This window comes from Microtus oregoni, unplaced genomic scaffold, assembly GCF_018167655.1.
Source record: "Microtus oregoni isolate MIOR12 unplaced genomic scaffold, Mior012 000000F_ref0000247, whole genome shotgun sequence".
Taxonomy (NCBI): Eukaryota; Metazoa; Chordata; class Mammalia; order Rodentia; family Cricetidae; genus Microtus; species Microtus oregoni.
The window spans coordinates 84,175,729-84,193,205 of NW_024543059.1; the positions used below are offsets into that span (position 1 = coordinate 84,175,729).

A 17,477-nucleotide genomic window follows, 5' to 3' on the forward strand; every position below is an offset into this window, starting at 1 on the left:
ACTCATATTTATTCCAACTGATGAATGACAGAATCCCTAGCCTATTCTAATGAGTGATAAATAGGAAAAGAAACCACACACACAAGGAAAAATATCTATGTCCAAAAGCAAAAATTCCTTATCCAGTTTCATTGTCTTTAAAGAAAGGTCAATGGCTGATTTTTATTGCTTCATGTAAAGTACTCCGCCTAAAGAGCTCTCTTGCCACATTACATGGGTTCAATGTTTAGTTCTCCGTTAGCCAGGCTTCTTGGGCCTCCTTGTACATGGTTCTCCATCTAGGAGTGGAGATAAAATATAATCACAACCACAAAGTGATTCTGAAGGTTAAAAAGCAAGAATTTAGACACAGAACCTGAAATAACAAACTTTAAGTGGGCATTAAATTTTCACCATCTTTTTTAGATGTGAGTACCTACTATGTGTCACAAATTTGAATAAATTAACTGACTGTCTGAAAGCAAATGACCCACTGCGCTTAACCATGCTTCATTTTTTTTCCACCTGAGATAAAATTTATAATTCACAATATTTTCTGGTCTTCAAAAATTGCTCATGGAAAATGACTGCAAAATATTTATGTAATTAGGACAGTTTGACGTTTTCAAAATGTCAAAAATAAACAGTGGTTATGGAACACCTGCTTAAAAGATATTGGGAATAACTGCCTTGTGCTTCATTTCCCAGTCCAAACGTATTTGCCAGCCTAAATTCCCTACATAATTCAGAATTTCCAATTAGTAATAGAAAGCTAGCAAGCTGCCAAATAGTGAAATTCTTGGGCAAAAAATTTCAAAATGGTCATCATTGGGACAAAACAACTCCTGTACTCCTAGACGCCAATCATCTGCTTGTTAAAACAAAATTAGAGTCTGTCTTTAAAAAATACAATATTTTTGTAGATTTTTTTCATCTCTCAGTAGCATTCAATATGGCGCCTAAAAGCATGACTGTTTCGGGCATCAGTTAAGTGAGTAGAAAGATGGCGGGAAGCTAGGTAGGGAATGAGGACTACACACTACCTCCCTAAAACGTTATCTGGGATTTCAAAGAAACCCAAGCATGACCTGGATATGCCCTGTGATTGGTCAATGACTTTCTGACAGAAGGCTGACTCTAGTCAAACCAATGCTCAAATCTTCATTCTGTCTGTCTTCTGGGATAACGACAGAAGCAACACAATCCACACCTTCTTGAACTTCTCAAGTATGTCAGTTTCCATAAACACGTTTGTATTTTCTTCTTTTTAAAGAGTTATTTATTTATTATGAATATGCTTTTCTATCTGAGTATTTCCCTGCAGGCAAGAAGAGGGCATCCGATCTCATTATACATGGTTGTGACCCACCATATGGATGCTGGGAATTGAACTCAGGACCTCTAGAAAAGCAGCCAGTGCTCTTAACATCTGAACCATCTCTCTAGCCCCAATTTGGCTTTTCTAAGAATGTGAGGTGAAATACTGGTAAGGACATTAGTAATTTGAATGAGTCTAAGTAAATATTTATTTATTTTTCAGCCTAGATATCATCATGAATAAACTAAAGTGAATAATCTGAGGGATCCACATTCCTCAGAAATCAAACGCAGCAACAAGACATCCACAAAGAACTGCCAATTGCTGCAACATGAGAAAATATGCAATTCTAATGTCCAATCTAATTAAGAATTAGGAAAATAACAGTTTCGTCATTTATTCATTCAAACATTCATTCAATAGTTATATGTTAAGTCCCTACTATGTTCCAAGTGCCATTCAAGAAGAAAAGCAAGACAAGTGAAATATAAAATTAGTTGCTCTACTGGGCTTTACAGACTCACAGGCAAAAGGAAGACAATGAAGAAACTAGGAGCAAAAGGAGTGTACCACTAGCAAATCCTGGGAAGAAAAGCCAAACAAGGAAATCCCCCAAAAAACAAGTAAAGAGCAGGCTGAATTTGACATAGAGTTCCCAGAGGCAGCTCCACTGAGATTGATTAGCAAAGGAAATTCTGCAAGTTACAAGAGAACAGGAAAAGCCCTGGCAGATTGTCAACAAAGAACTTTTAAAGGAGACCTCAGCTGTGCTAATTCTTAAAAATAGACTCCACTTGGGAAGGGGATAGTATTGAAGCTAGTCTCACGGCCACCAGAGAGACCTAAAGGAGTGGTGATCTGGGGAACAGAATTTCAGGGGCAAGATGGTAATTTTATAATTTGACCATCAGCATTTTCCATTTGAGATACCTGTCAGGTCTGTGAGAAGAGAATTCAGTGAGTCTTTGCTTATCATGACAGAGATAGAAACATTGGCTTGAGATCAAAATATAGGAATTATCTGACTAAAGATGCTACTAAAACAGAGAGGGGATGATTCAATTAATAACACAGTTTTGAAAAACAGGAGAGAAAGGGAGAGAGGGTAGAATAAGGGGCAGAGAAATACACACACCACAGAAAAGAGGAGAAAGAGGGCGGAGAAAGGGAGAGATTAAAAGAGGAAGGGAGGGAGAGATTATGAAAGAACCAGTCTTCCAGTAAACAGAAATTGAAGAGCTGCAGCAATACTGTGTGTGAGGTCCTAAAATAGAAATTTCAACACTGATACATAATTTTCCTAGAGGCAAAACTGGATTTGGGATTGGACATATGTCCTTATTAATTGAGTTTTCTACAGGAAAACCACAGGGAGAGGAAGAATGAAGGAGGAAAAGGCAGAGCCAAGATGCATCCATGATATTGCATAATCTCAGCCAGAACTAGAAGGCTCTTCAATGTCCTCCTGGAGGCAAGGGGTAGAGCCAACTTTAAGAACACTTCTATGCTGGGTGTGAGTACACAGATTAAGAAGAGCACATCGAAGGTTGAAGTAGGTGGGTCTTGGGAAGTTCAAGGTCAGTCTAGTCTGCACGTCAAATTCTAGGATCTTTCCTTGGCCTCTGACACCACCCCAGTAGAAACACTGGGGCATCTCACAGTCTCATGACAAGGCGGGAGTCCAGGTTATCCACTTGCCCCATTAGTGAGCATTTTCCTGTATCTTCTTGTGTTTGGCTAGAGTAGGTATTGCCTCTCTGAGTGCTATTTGTCTTACTGACTCCCCAGGACTAGAGAAACAGAGTTCTGCTGGTGTTACCAAAGGTACAGACAGAATAGAAAGTAACAATCAAATCACATATGTTGATAACCACTTCATGCAATTCTTTACATCAGCACAGAGAGGATGCTAATGCAGAAGAAGAAAAGCTTATTCAGATGGCGAACTGATAATCAACTTGAACCATAGGTCCTGATCCCCTTACAGGAATGAACTTCACTGCGGCTCTCTCTCATTCTATCAGAATCACTGGAGTTTGAACAGTGATCTACATCTTCAGCAGATCTTAACAACGGATTATTATTATTTTTACATAGATCGGAAGCTTTTACCTTATTGTCCCATTTATATTTACTCACTACATAAAATACAAAATACACAAAAAGTCAAGAACACAAAGATAGCCATCATTAATAACTGTATGGACATTTTTATTCTTTATGGATATGCACAAAGTTATGGTTGTATATACGTACACAGAATTGCAATTAGATAAAGAGATATTTAATGTGCTCTGCGTGTAATGTAGATTGTGATTGTTTAACCCAGTGTATTAAGTATTTAAAAATAATTTTAATGGTCATACAATTTAACACTGAATATATTTACTTTAATTTAGTTAACCAAGACTCAGTATTTAGAATTCAGGGGATTTTCTTCTACATTTTTTTCTCTACTGAATAAATAATGCCTAGAATAATCCTCTTTCTACATAATTAATGTTTACCTAATTCTTAATTCTTTCCATAGGACATATTACTGTAAGATGAATTACTGAGTGTGTTTGATAATTTAAAGTTATTGTTATAGGTTGAATTGTGTCTCTGTAAAATACGTATGTTGAAATACTAACCCTTAGTACATCAAAAATGTAGGTACTTAAAGACAGAATTTAAAGAAGTAAACAGATTAAAACAAGCTAGTAGAAGAGTCAGACTACAAGAAAACAGAAATCATTGAAAACAGGAAGTAGACATCATTGATAAGACAAGTAGAAGGATCTCAGCAGGATTCAACTCTGTGGACACATTCATCACAATCTCCATTCATCTTAATGACTCAAGCTACCTTACAATGATGTTTTGAAATTATAGCCCCATCACATCACACAAATAATAATGAATATTCTCAAGTATATTGTGAAATTGCTTTTCTACAAATTAAAACAATAAATACTGGGTCAAGAAAACATCTCAATACTATCTTTTGTCAATTTCATATTTTAGGAGATATGAAATAAGAAACTGTATGTATGAGACCACATCAGGAATAAAATGATCATTTTCCTAAGACAGTAGTGATAATAACAATTGTAATAGAGAAAAACTTCTATTTCTAAATAGAACCTGGACCAAAGCATGTTAGATTGTTTAGGAATGAAAAGTCCTAGGGAAGTCATCTGATGTCTTTGGATCATAGCTCTCACATATTTGAATTGAGAGAGTTATCCTTGATAGACTTTAACAGGTAGGTTTGCAAACTATACCATTCTGCTTTCATTGCTCTTCAATTGTTGCCATCATTATACAAGATCACAATATGTCATCACACGATCTAGTGTGAGCTACCCTGGTGTCCTTTCAAAAACCCGTACTGGAAATGTCCTAGTTAATAACAGAGCTCCTAAGAGTAGACCAAGAAAAACAGAATCCCAAATTCAAGGCTGCAGCTGACTGGGAGATCTGTTCATGTTATAGTCTGCCTGTATTTTTGTTGTTTTCAAAACCCTTTTCAGAACGGCCCATGAAAGAAAAACATAACAATTGCTAAGCACATCCACAGATGACTGTCCTCAAGTCCCAATGGAAGGAGAACTAAGGAGGGCGAAAATAATGTTATGTATCTTAAGCAACAGCATGTATAAAACATACAAGGAACAAACACCGAACAAGCTCCGGCTACAGTCTCATTAATTATCTTGGAAAAATCCTTTTTGGGGGGAATTCCAGGAAAAAGGAATTCCTTTCCCATTTAAAACATTTGTAGCCCATAAAACAACATCTTCAAGATTGCCTTTGCGGTTACATCTAACATCCACTCATGACCTCACAGTCTGTGATCGTGACATAGGCACAGATAAGATTCAGAGCTGTTTGTTGTGACTTAAGCTGCAACCTTAGGACTCAGGAGGTGAGAATAGAGGGAATCACGTGATATGAGGCCAGTCTGGCTTACACAGTGATTCCTGGTCTCAACAAGCAGATAAGAACCTGGAAATGTCGGCTGTTTACGCTGGACACTTGCTAGTCATATGTTCGCCAAGAACATATTGTACCTTCCACAGTGACACTGAACCTTATGACGCAGAATGTCTTTCACCATGTCACCATTGCGCAAAACGATTTTAAGCTAAAGTTAATCAAATTTAGAAAAAATAAATAATGGCTTGATACTGTTTTCAAATATAAAATGTTTAAAGTATTTCAAAAGCACAGGAGTACTTTGTACATATTTAATTATATTTTGAAGGATTCAAAAGACATTGTCCAATGTGTGGGGTCATTTTCAGCACTAAATCATGGATCAATGATACTTACAAAGCAATTCTTATCAGAATTTCTTTTCCAATGTTTCTTGTCTAGTTTCTTGGCCACCGTGGAACGCAGCGTTGCATGAGCTTGTACACGAGGATTTAAAGCCAGGATACTCTGAATACAAGAAAAACAATAAGCAAACATAAGTAACCATGTTGGCATTAAAATGAATCAAAATTGCATTTGCATTACCCTATTTCACCGAGAAACTTAGTCACAAGTGAAAACTCCCGTGACACATGAGATACAGAAAAAAAGAAGTAGATGTAATCTAAACAAATTAGAAAATGATTCAAAGGTCACACAAAGATGTTCAAAAAATGAAGAAAAAGAATATTAGACTTAGACCAGGACCTATATCGCAATATCAAAAACAAGAATATATATGGAAAAGCTAAGAAGAACCAAGGCTGTTAAGAACAAAAGCAAGCAAATAAAGAAATAAAACACCATTACTATAAATCGAGCTTATCTGGATAAAATGTAAACATGGGCCGGGCGGTGGTGGCGCACGCCTTTAATCCCAGCACTCGGGAGGCCGAGGCAGGCGGATCTCTGTGAGTTCGAGACCAGCCTGGTCTACAAGAGCTAGTTCCAGGACAGGCTCCAAAACCACAGAGAAACCCTGTCTCGAAAAACCAAAAAAAAAAAAAAAAAAAAAAAAATGTAAACATGGTAAATTCTAATCTCCATTCTAATAATTCTCAAAAAAAAAAAATCTTGCGCAAGGGAAACACCTTTAAAAAAACTCATATATTTAAGGCTAAAGAAACATTGTAGAAGATAGAGTGGGAAGATTTAAAAGGTCAGAAGATCAGGGTGTGTGCCCTGAAATTGTGTCTACTAATAATGACAGAACTTATAGCCTCAAAGCTTCACCAACCTGATTGATTAACCATGGGCTTAATAAAAACAATAGGCATGTCAAAATGAACAGAAGAAAAACCATGAGGTTCCAACCTTACACACAGAAATGCAGGAAATTAAGGAAAGCTGATGGTGGGAAAATTAGTCTTCTCCAGGGGAGAACACATGAATTAATTATCCAGTACTAAATGGTCGGCACTGAAAACACACATACAAGTAACATTATACAGTTTGGGCAGGTTATATTTATGACTATATGTATATGCATATGAACATATGCATGTAAATATAATTAATGTAAAAACATGAATTTGAAAAATGTTAAGGATATATGGAAGGGCTTTGGAAGGAAAAGGTGTATGGAAAAATGATGTAATTATATTTATGATATCAAAAGTAAAAGAAACCATAATAATAGTCATAAACCAATGTGACCAACAACAGCAAAAAAAAAAATTATTTTCACCAGAGAGGAAAATCTCCAATGATAAATGTTTCAGTTGAACCTAGTCAACGTTTTTGCTAATATCTTTGAACAATTTTGACATGGTGAAAAGCAATTTGTAATAACAGGAGAAAAAAAAGGAGAAAAGTATTAGAAAAAAATGGCTGTGGATACAACCAATGAATGAAGTGCTTGCGGTGCAAGCACAAGAACCCACATTTCAGTTTGTCAGGACCCATGTATATAGCCAGACGGGGGGGCGGGGTACCATTATTTGCAGCCCTCCAGCAGCAGAGACTGGGATCTCCAAAGCAAGCTGGCTGGCAAGAATGCCTAGACTTGGTGAGATCCAGATTAGACAAGACATATCGCTTCAATACAGTGGAGAGGGTTATTGAAAAAAAAAAAAACACCTAGCATCAGCTCTGAGAAGCTACACACACATTTGCACATATCTGCACACATCTGCTTTAACTCTGGCTCTGTGCATACACCCTGGCAGAGAGGTATACACACACACACACACACACACACACACACACACACACACAAGACATATCGCTTCAATACAGTGGAGAGGGTTATTGAAAAAAAAAAAAACACCTAGCATCAGCTCTGAGAAGCTACACACACATTTGCACATATCTGCACACATCTGCTTTAACTCTGACTCTGTGCATAAACCCTGGCAGAGAGGTATACACACACACACACACACACACACACACACACACACACAAAACGTAATTTAAAAAAAGAATTAAATCATTTTCCAAAAGTTTAAAAAATGAGAGAGAATCAGTGTGAGGCCTTGACTTTATTGTGAAAGATAAACACCCGAGAGATCGCATTCAAAGTAGGACCCTCAGGACCCATGTAGATCTACTTCAGCAATACAGCTGATGACAACAGCCCTTAACTTCTCTGGAAACTGTCTTAATGTCAAACAAACAAACAAAAACAACAACAGCAGAAATACACATCAATTGAAGACAGTTTGCAACTCAGAAAGAAAACTGAGGGTCTAATGAAAGTCTGAAATACCAGCCACCACTGTCTTCCCCCTCTCAGGTCCATGTCACACTAATCCACCCCAAGAGTGTATAACCAACACAGTAAAATGTTTTTTGTGCCAGCATCCACTTGGAGACTCTGGTATCCCTAGTGCCTCTCAGGGAAGAAAGTTCTGTCAGCATTTCTCAGAACCCCACCTCCAATCACTTAGACAACAAACTCAGGAAAATAGAGCCTAGTGGCCCAGAGTTCCTTGAACTCACGTCAGCTCTCACTGATTGACTATAGGCTCCACCTTGAGGGAACCATGCTAGCAAAAACTGCTGGTAACACTGGAGACATTTACTATCACAGGGTGATAAAGCCTGCACAGGAGGAGAAACTCACTGAGAAAACCAAAGATGGCTGATCAGACCCAGCACCCTGGTTATAAAGTTAGGTGTCCCTTTGGAGGAACAGGCACTATCATTACCCCAGGTAATGGAGGAATAGAGCTGTGGAACAGAGATGCCCTAAAGGAAAAGACAGTGGCATGAACAGGCAGTTCTCCACATGAACTGAATTCACTTGAACACCTATATGAGGAAGTTCAAGCCTAAAAGTCTTCTGAGCAATTGAGACTTTGATGGCAAACAATTAGGAAGTACGACATCTTCCAGAAAAAAAAATAATAAATATAGTTAACATGGCAGAGAATTCACCAGGGAGAACAGGAGAAGCAGGTCAAACAAGCTCTTAACAAAAGCCCTTTAAAAAAACTCACCTCAAAAGCAACCCTCACCAATAAGTCCAAATTCAACTGAAGCATACGACAGGGTTATTGATACTTCTGGGAACTATACAAAATAGGTGTGCTATACAAACTAAGTGTGCTAGCAATATGAACTGACAAAGATTCAGAAGGAACCGAAAAGGAGGCATACGAGAGCTCTATAGAAACCACTGTACAAACCCCAGGGTACAGAAGACCCTGGGTAAACCCAGTGCATCACAAAACAAACCAAAACAAAATTTATAAGTATAGGAAAGGAACGTGTGTGGAGTGGGTGGGGGGAGCATCAACAGGAGTGGCAGGGGGATAAAAGAGGGTGCCTATGACAATAATCAAAATGCATTATTAGCATCTATGAGATTTCAAAGAGCAAGTTTTCTAAAAAACAAACAAACCCAAATGTGCTTTTACCACACATACACACACACAAAAAAAAAAAAAAACCTGTACCATATAGAGATGTCAGAGATACAGACTGTAGGAGAGATAGACTTCTCCAAATCATCTACCCAGGCACTAAACAAAGCACATCTCCTACGTCCAGAAAGCACAAGATTAGTATGGCAAACTGCTGTATTAAAAATTCTTGGTTTTTAGAATAAATGCATCTATGTCATATGCTCTGGTTAGGAAACGATTGAGGATGTCTCCAAAGGTTTATATGTTAGAACCTTGATCGCCAGTGTGGTAACAATAAAGGGGTGGCTGGACATTTAAGAAGTAGTGTCTGCTTGGGGCAATTCCCTGAAAGTTCTGGGTCCCTGCCGCACCATGAGTTTTCTCCTTTTCACATACTTCTGCCATGATGCCATCTCTCCAGATGTCAGGGAGAGGAAAAAAGCACTGGGTTAGACCCCTCATACCACCAAAACAAGTGGCAAAATAATAATAGCACAATAAGAGCAAAACAAGAAAGCACAGCACCCTATAAGGTATAAACACTAATGGGGTTCTAGAAGCCACTGTGAAATACATACTGTCAGAATGGATAAAAAAAAGCAAGACCCAACCATGCTGCGTTGTCATTAGGCAACACATCAACACATGATAGATTCAATGATACAAATAACATGAAAGACTGACAGATTTTTTAAACTGCCATGTAAATTATGACCGTATAAAAATATATATGGGAGTGGTCATTCTAATTTCTGAATAGACTTGAAACAATAAAGCATTGCTAGATGTAAAAGGGACATTTAATAACAGAAAAGTCTTACCTATTTGGGAGTTTGAATAATTCAAAACATATATGCACCAAAAAACAAGGCAAGATACACTTAACAAAACTGACAAAGTATAAGGGGAAACATATGGAAACAATAACAGTAGTCAATAATAATGCTCCGTATTAAATAATAGCTAGAAAACTAGACAGAAAAGGAAGGAAACAGGATTTGGACACAATCCTCTGTAGAAAATGAGCAACCCAAGAGAGCAGAGCACACATTCTTCATGGGTATGTGCATGAAGCTTCCCAAAAAGAAATTATGCTAGAGTTAAAACAAGCTTCTGTCTGTGGAGAAAGCTCAGTAGATAAAGCCCTTGGCTTGCAAGCATAAGGACCCGAATTCGGATCCCCAGAAATTCGCAGAAAGTCATACATAATAGCATGTGTCTGTAATTCCAGTGTTCCCACAGCAAGATGAGCTATAGAGAAAGGAGAGTTGCCAGCAGCTGAAGGTCAACTAGCCTAGTGTACACAGCTAGTTGTGTGAACAAAGGAAGACCCTGTCACAGAAGAGACAGAAGGCAAGGACTGAACACATACATAAAAACACACAGGTTTACACATCACTTATATACTCACTCACACTCATGCATGTATGTGCGCGCACACACACACACACACACACACACACATCCTAGATGAAAATTAAAAAATAAATTATGTTCTCCAAACATAATGGAATGGAGTTAGGTAGTGACAACAAGAATAATGTGGGAGAACAGTCACTATAAATACAATAATTTAAAAAACAGAAAGTTCCATATAGTGCATGCTTGCATTCTCATGAAATGTCCAGGATAGACAAATCTGAAGATCAGGGGTTGCCTAGGGCTGATGTGTGGAGGAAGTGGAAAGTAACCACTAAAGCATGTGGTTGGTTTGTGGAGTGATGAAGCCTGGCTGTGTATTGGAAGCATAATTATGAATTAATAATAATAAAATATATTAATAATATTAATATATTTAAAATGCTAAATGTTTTCTCTTATATGGGGAGTGGCAGGATATGGCAACTGTATCTTGATAATGTTGTCAAAAATCAATAAATGCTGCATTCGACAAGTTTAACTATACACTGTATTCATTTTAATTAACAACTTTGGGACTTGCTTTACTTGCATAAAAGTGACAGAATTATTTTAGCCATTCTCACAAATGACAAACATGAATATCTTTCTTCTATCAGGCTAGTTTTCTGTGTATTCCAAATAGGACATTCACACTCAAACTAAATGTTTACTCCTTGGAATGAAAAATTTCCAAGGCAAATGTGCACTTAAGAAAATGCACACTTAAAAGAATCTCATTTTATAGGAAAAAACTAAAGATAATTTTTTGTACAGTGCTTTGACTTACCTTTTCAGATTTGAATCACAAGAGTACTATGCAATAATATAAGTCAATAAAAGAAAGAATGAGTTTAAAGGTATTCTGGCCAACATTTATATCAAACAAAATGGGAATCATGCAAGAAATGTGGCTGTATTTATTTTACCTTTTACATCCTCAATCCATATTGTGATAAATGATTGTGTTTATCTACACCGGCATAGAAATGTAACTTTTGGAAATAAACATTCTGAATGTAATTTATTGGCTGCTTATCATGGCTACTTTTCTTTCACATAACACAAACATAAAGCATAACCTAGCATGAAAAATTGGGTTAACCTTTTATGAGAAGGCATTGAGTTGAATTCAATGGATCTTGGGTAAAAAGAAATTGGATTGTGGAGAATGGTTACCAAGGATTTGACTTAATAATTTCCCAGATGAAAAGTGATATAAAATAAGAATACAGGATATGAGTGGTTGAGAGCTGCTCAAAACAATTTTCCCAAACAAGACTTTTTAAAACCCAAAGTCAATATCATCAATAAGAAAGCAGCTGGCAGAATAATAAGGGAGAGTTTTAAATTACATTCTTCCTAAGAAATGACCAAAGTCAGGGCCCTACCAGGTCACAGGGTCCCCTCTCTGGATGAATTGAGCACTTTAAGAAGCCCATTAACCCTTTCAGATATCAAGTTACTGGTTAATAGAAGGGGACTTTTCTCTTTTCAAAGAATCTGGCTTTAAGTTTTCCAGTCATTTTCAGAAGTATTATGAGAATGTCAGAAGCATTATGGTACTGCAATGGTGTGATTGGGGCCGAAGAAAAATACAAATTTGAGAAAATTTGATGGCATGAGTTTTGTTTGCTTTCAGAAAGGATTTAATATGATTCAAGCAGATTCTGCATAAAATCTGAGTTATGTACTGTCACCCGGTTTCTGGGAACATTACAAGTAGGGGTTTCAGGAGTCCTGCAGCACACATACTGAAAGTTGTACCTGAGTTTTGTGCCTCAATCTAGAGAGTGTGAAGAGTGATCGTTTGACTGCAATCATACACTTTCTCTTCCTGGATAAAAGCACTAATCCCTGGTTGTAATATGTTAGACCTTGAGTATCATTTGGGAGCTCAAATTCCAGTTTCATGAAGTCATTTGGTCAAGCGTCCTTTCTAAAAAAATGTGCCAATGTTTACATGACTGTATTTATTCATTAAATATTGTACCATCAAGATTTTCATCTTTTCTAATATTTGGATTACAATCAAATATTTCCTACCGTGACACTACTTATCCCTTGGTGCCATTCTGAACTATAAAAATGATACATATGTACTCACATTTGGAGTATACATGTTCAAGTTGATGAATTAAAACTGATCTTATTCAAATTATGGTTAAATCTTTTTTTATATTTATTTATTATGTATACAAAATTCTGTCTGCATGTATGCCTGAAGAGGGCACCAGACCTCGTTACAGATGGTTTGTGAGCCACCATGTGGTTGCTGGGAATTGAACTCAGAACCTTCGGAAGAGCAGGCAATGCTCTTAACTGCTGAGCCATCTCTCCAGCCCAAATTATGGTTAAATCTTATAATTGATGGCATACTCTGAGATTCCTGTAGGTCATTTCCGTGTATGAGACTAACAGAAATCAAATGGTTAAAAGCATGCTGCTTTTACTTCTGCCTAGCTTGTCATGCCTACTTCATCTTGATTTCAAATTGTATTTTCTTCCACTTGCACCTGAGGAAACAGTACACTATGTTCACCTAAGCAAATTCTCTCAACTCACAGGCAAGCAGGTAGGCCATTGGTTAATGTATTTATGTCCTAGCAAATTCTAGCGAATAGAAACCAACTCTTTGGTACTTACTTGCTGAGCTTCAGCGGCAGCCAATTACCTCACCATTTCTTACGTCTGGCATTACTCATAGGAGAGGGAGAGTTTAAATGAATCTCTCTGGCATTTTCAAAGTAGTTTGTAAATGGAGACTTTAGATAAGCCCAGAGATGGTGTGGCCAGTTTTCTGCTTTATGGAGAACAGAGGGCAGAACAAGCTTCATTTGGTCCCTCAGGTCTACGAAAACAGATACAAGCAAGTTTGGAGTCTGAAGGCTTTGGAAGATGCTGGCAATTAGTCCTGGCCAAGGACTCTCATGTGTTCATAGTCATCTTCTAAATGAACTCGTAGGCATCACCTTAAGCTGGACCGCTTTTCCAGGTGATGTTAATAAAGCAAAGTTGTCCTTTTTTCTTGATCTTTCCTACTAACTCCAATATTCCTTTTATTCACAGTGTCTAGCTCAATGTTATTAATAAACAACAGATGAAGAAAGATTATGTAAATATTCTAAATATTCCTGTTAAGAACTTACTAAACAATGTGTCTAGTGCTCTATGTTACATTTGGTCTTAGATTTTAATTCTTCTATTTTTGCTGGCTACTTAAAGCAACAGTGTCTCATTCTTTCACTGTTAAACAGTGATTAGTAATAGTGTGCCTTGATTATTACGACCACATATGAAAATTACCTGGTGAGCAGTAAATTCCTATTCCACATTGAATTTTAGTTGTATTAGTAGGTTTTAGTTATTATGCAGCTAATGGGCATTTGTACTTCTAAATGTCAATTGTAAATATTTACATGTGGATTTGTTTTAAAAGTATAGGAACATGCAAAAAGACAAAGGCAACAAGCAAAAGGGAAGCTATAAACAAGATGGAATGACAAGATGTGATGTACCTCAAATGAAATCAAATTGATCATGGGTTCCTGAATTTATCATAGCTCCCTGACCTACAACTGCAAAGGCAGATTGCCTACAAATACCAATATGCTCTTCGCAAATTAGTATGGCACTATTGAAGTGTCATGAAATTCAAATACACACTTGAACATCCATGACATGTATGGAACAATACAGATAATGTCTGTAATACATAGAACTGTACATAACTAATGAACTTGGAGCGAGACATGTAAGGGTGAATTTACATTACATTTCCATTCTGGGAAAGACAAGTCGGGTGAGAAAAATGATGAATTTGTAAACATCACAAAACTCATCAACTGGAAACACATAAACGGTTTCAGGATGCTAGTCACATCACCTGGGAAATTCAATTCATTTCCATTGAACAAATAGTTAACCTAAGTAAAATGGTTCGCACATCTTAAAACATCACATCTATCATGTCTGTGCAACTAAGCAATGTGGGTTCTATCACTTGAGTCCCTAGTCATCTTTGCCAGAATTTACAGGGTTTTTTAACTTATAAAGTAAATGCCACTCAATAGACTGATTTTTAAAAGGTTCATTTTCTTTTTAAAAGACTGAAAATTCATAAGAGGGACACGCACACACACATAAGCATATATATGCAAATATGCTAACGTATATGATATTAACCTGTGAGTCTCCCTTTTGCTTCCCTTGGTACGAGGGTCTGTTCCCAAAATCTCGCACTGATTCAAGGCAACTACTTGCCACTGAACCAGATTCCAATTCATTGACTACACAATTCTTGTAGGATCAGAGCATGATGATGATATCTGATGTAGACACTGTTTGTTTTTTTTTTCATTAAAATACAGCCCCTGAATACCATAGACTGGGTGACTTAAGCAACAAACACTTTGTTCTCACAATGTTAGAGACAGAATAGTCCACAGTCAATTTTGTGCACAATTTGGTCCTTAGTGAAGATCCTTCTGCTGGCTGTAGATTACTAACCTTGCCTTCTATCTCTTTGTGAAGAGAGTGAGAGTAAGTCCTCCACAGGGTTTTCTCATAAAAGCATTAATGGCATTATAAAAGTCCCACCCTAATGAGCTTAAATAGCCCTAACTCACTTCAAAAAGTTCCATCTCCTAATACTACACACTGGGAACTAGGCTTTAACACATGAGCGCTAGTGGTATACAATTAGTCTGTAATAGACACAGAAAAGACTTTATCGTGTGTGGAGCTATTAAAACACAGCTCACATTATATTTCAGCACAGACAATAGTATCTTAATATTTCAGATGGAACCATAACAACTCCAGACTTTCTTTGTACCAAGAAGAAACTTTAGAACCAAAGCACTGAGCATTTTATAGTATTACTTACATTGAAAAAAAGAAAAGAAAAGCAATATTACCAAAGAATTTAACACCAGCTCACAGTTATTTTATTTCTTTTATTCTTGAAGCAATTTACAGAACAAAACATTAAGAATATACTACGATATTGTATTAGCTGGGCTTTTTTACATTGTGAATTAAGAATAACATATCATGGGAAAGCATTTATAAAAGGATATTAAAAGTGTATAAAAGGAAAGAACACATGTTACAGCATACTGACTGGATCACAAGGCCCAGAGTCATTTGAATTCAGGAGGTAAAAGTATATCAACATGCTAAAAAATAAAACAGCACCAGTCAACTAATAAAGCTGGAAGGAAAGATGCAGAGACCAAGGACAAAGCAAGACCTGAGTAAAGCTTATGATTTTAAAAATTAAATAAACTGAATGTGTAACTTGTTTTAAAAAATAATCAATCATATATTGACAGATTGTGTGCTGACTATAGGACTAACTGCCAAAAGGAAACACGTGAACTAGCAAGCAGTTTGCATTACAATAAGAACTAGAGTGATCAAAGGTAGTTTTCTTTTTAACTGGAGGATGAGCACAAGGAAGGGGCTCTGAGAAGGACGCTAGTAGGGGAAGGTGGGGAGCTAGACTCTTCAGAATAGAAGCTGTGAAATCATACAGTGTCGTGTTGTTCTTCCGGATCTGGAGTGAGGCTTAGCTTATAATGTTTACAAATACACAGCATTCTTATTTCAATCTTGTATCCAGAAGCTTGCTCTGTTTGGTTTCTTTCTTTTTTCTTGGGTATACATTTGTGTGCACACACACATAAACGTGAGCCTGCATATGTTTGTATGCATATGTGAAGGTTTGAAGGTAATGTCATGTGTTTTCCAAAACCACTTCTCTCCTTAGCTTTTGAGGCAGGATCTCTCATTAAACCTGTGGTTTGTAGGTTGTGTAGGATTGAATTAAGGTCTTTATACTTATTTCATGATCCCTTTACCAAGTGAGTCACGCCACTACCCCAAGGCCTCACTTTCTATACACTGTTTTTGCTGCTATAAATTCTCTACTCAGCTAGGTCACAACAAAGGGCTCTTGGATCTTCCCTAATTCAGTCAGCCATTGTAATGTACTGTCATATAGCCTATCTGCAGGCATGGTCTATCATGACTTAAATTCATCTAAATCAAAAATATCCATGCACTGTCTTTCCTTACAAAATCTCACAGCACCCCCATATCTCCCTCTCTCTCTCATCAAAAATACCACACTTTTCTCTGTGAACATGCACACATTGGCTAGTCTACATGGATTCTCCTTTGCATATTCATTTCATGCATGCCTGTTCATGTCAGTCACATGCAGATGGGCCTTTGCTCTTTCTACCTCAGCCTATACAAGATCCTTTTGAGGCTACCTGGATTGCACTATGATCAAACTCTCCATGTTAAACTACTCGTTACTCGCTCCAGACATAAAATTTTAATGCCAAACCTTTGCTTGCATCACCAAGAAGCAGTTGCCTTACATTACATTGAACACCTTAGTTCTAACTCAAAACCATTTCTTCCACAACTGAAAAATCAGTCTTTGCTCTGCTCTGTTACACCCATGAGTCTCAAAAGAAGCAGCACTATTTGCTACTCCTTCCACACAGGATAGGATATCATGTGAGTATGCTTTTTTACCATCAGACTGCCCAGGGAAACACAAAAGCAAGCATTCGTGATTGTAATATCTATCTATCTATCTATCTATCTATCTATCTATCTATCTATCTATCTGTGTGTGTTCAAAAATAAATATGTATACATACATACACATTAACAAGATAAAAATCCTAGCAAAAAAAAATCTGAAAGAAAAACCTCCTGCTGGAAGGTAAAAGGACATTCCCAGTAGAAAGACAAACAGAATCCTGTCTTCCTTTTGCTGTCATTCTCTCCTTCTGTTTCAGAAGACAAAGGAGACAACATTCACAACTTGTCAGCAGTTACAAAGGTTTCAAGCCTGGTAATGATTAACAGCCCTGTAAAAGGAGGGAGGTCCCTTGGTCTTACTTTCCTGCCAAGGTGTAATCAGCAGCAGAACAGAGCTGTTCCAAAAT

At 37.2% G+C, this 17,477-nt stretch overlaps 1 protein-coding gene across 1 annotated transcript in view; it reads right to left on the reverse strand.

The window, feature by feature from the left end:
- Positions 1-17,477, reverse strand: part of Dpyd (dihydropyrimidine dehydrogenase) — a 755,789-nt gene that overhangs the window by 711,050 nt on the left and 27,262 nt on the right. The window contains exon 2 of the mRNA XM_041647856.1: positions 5,615-5,725. Within this exon, the coding sequence (XP_041503790.1) occupies positions 5,615-5,725 (111 nt within the window). The remainder of the gene's footprint in view (positions 1-5,614; positions 5,726-17,477) is intronic.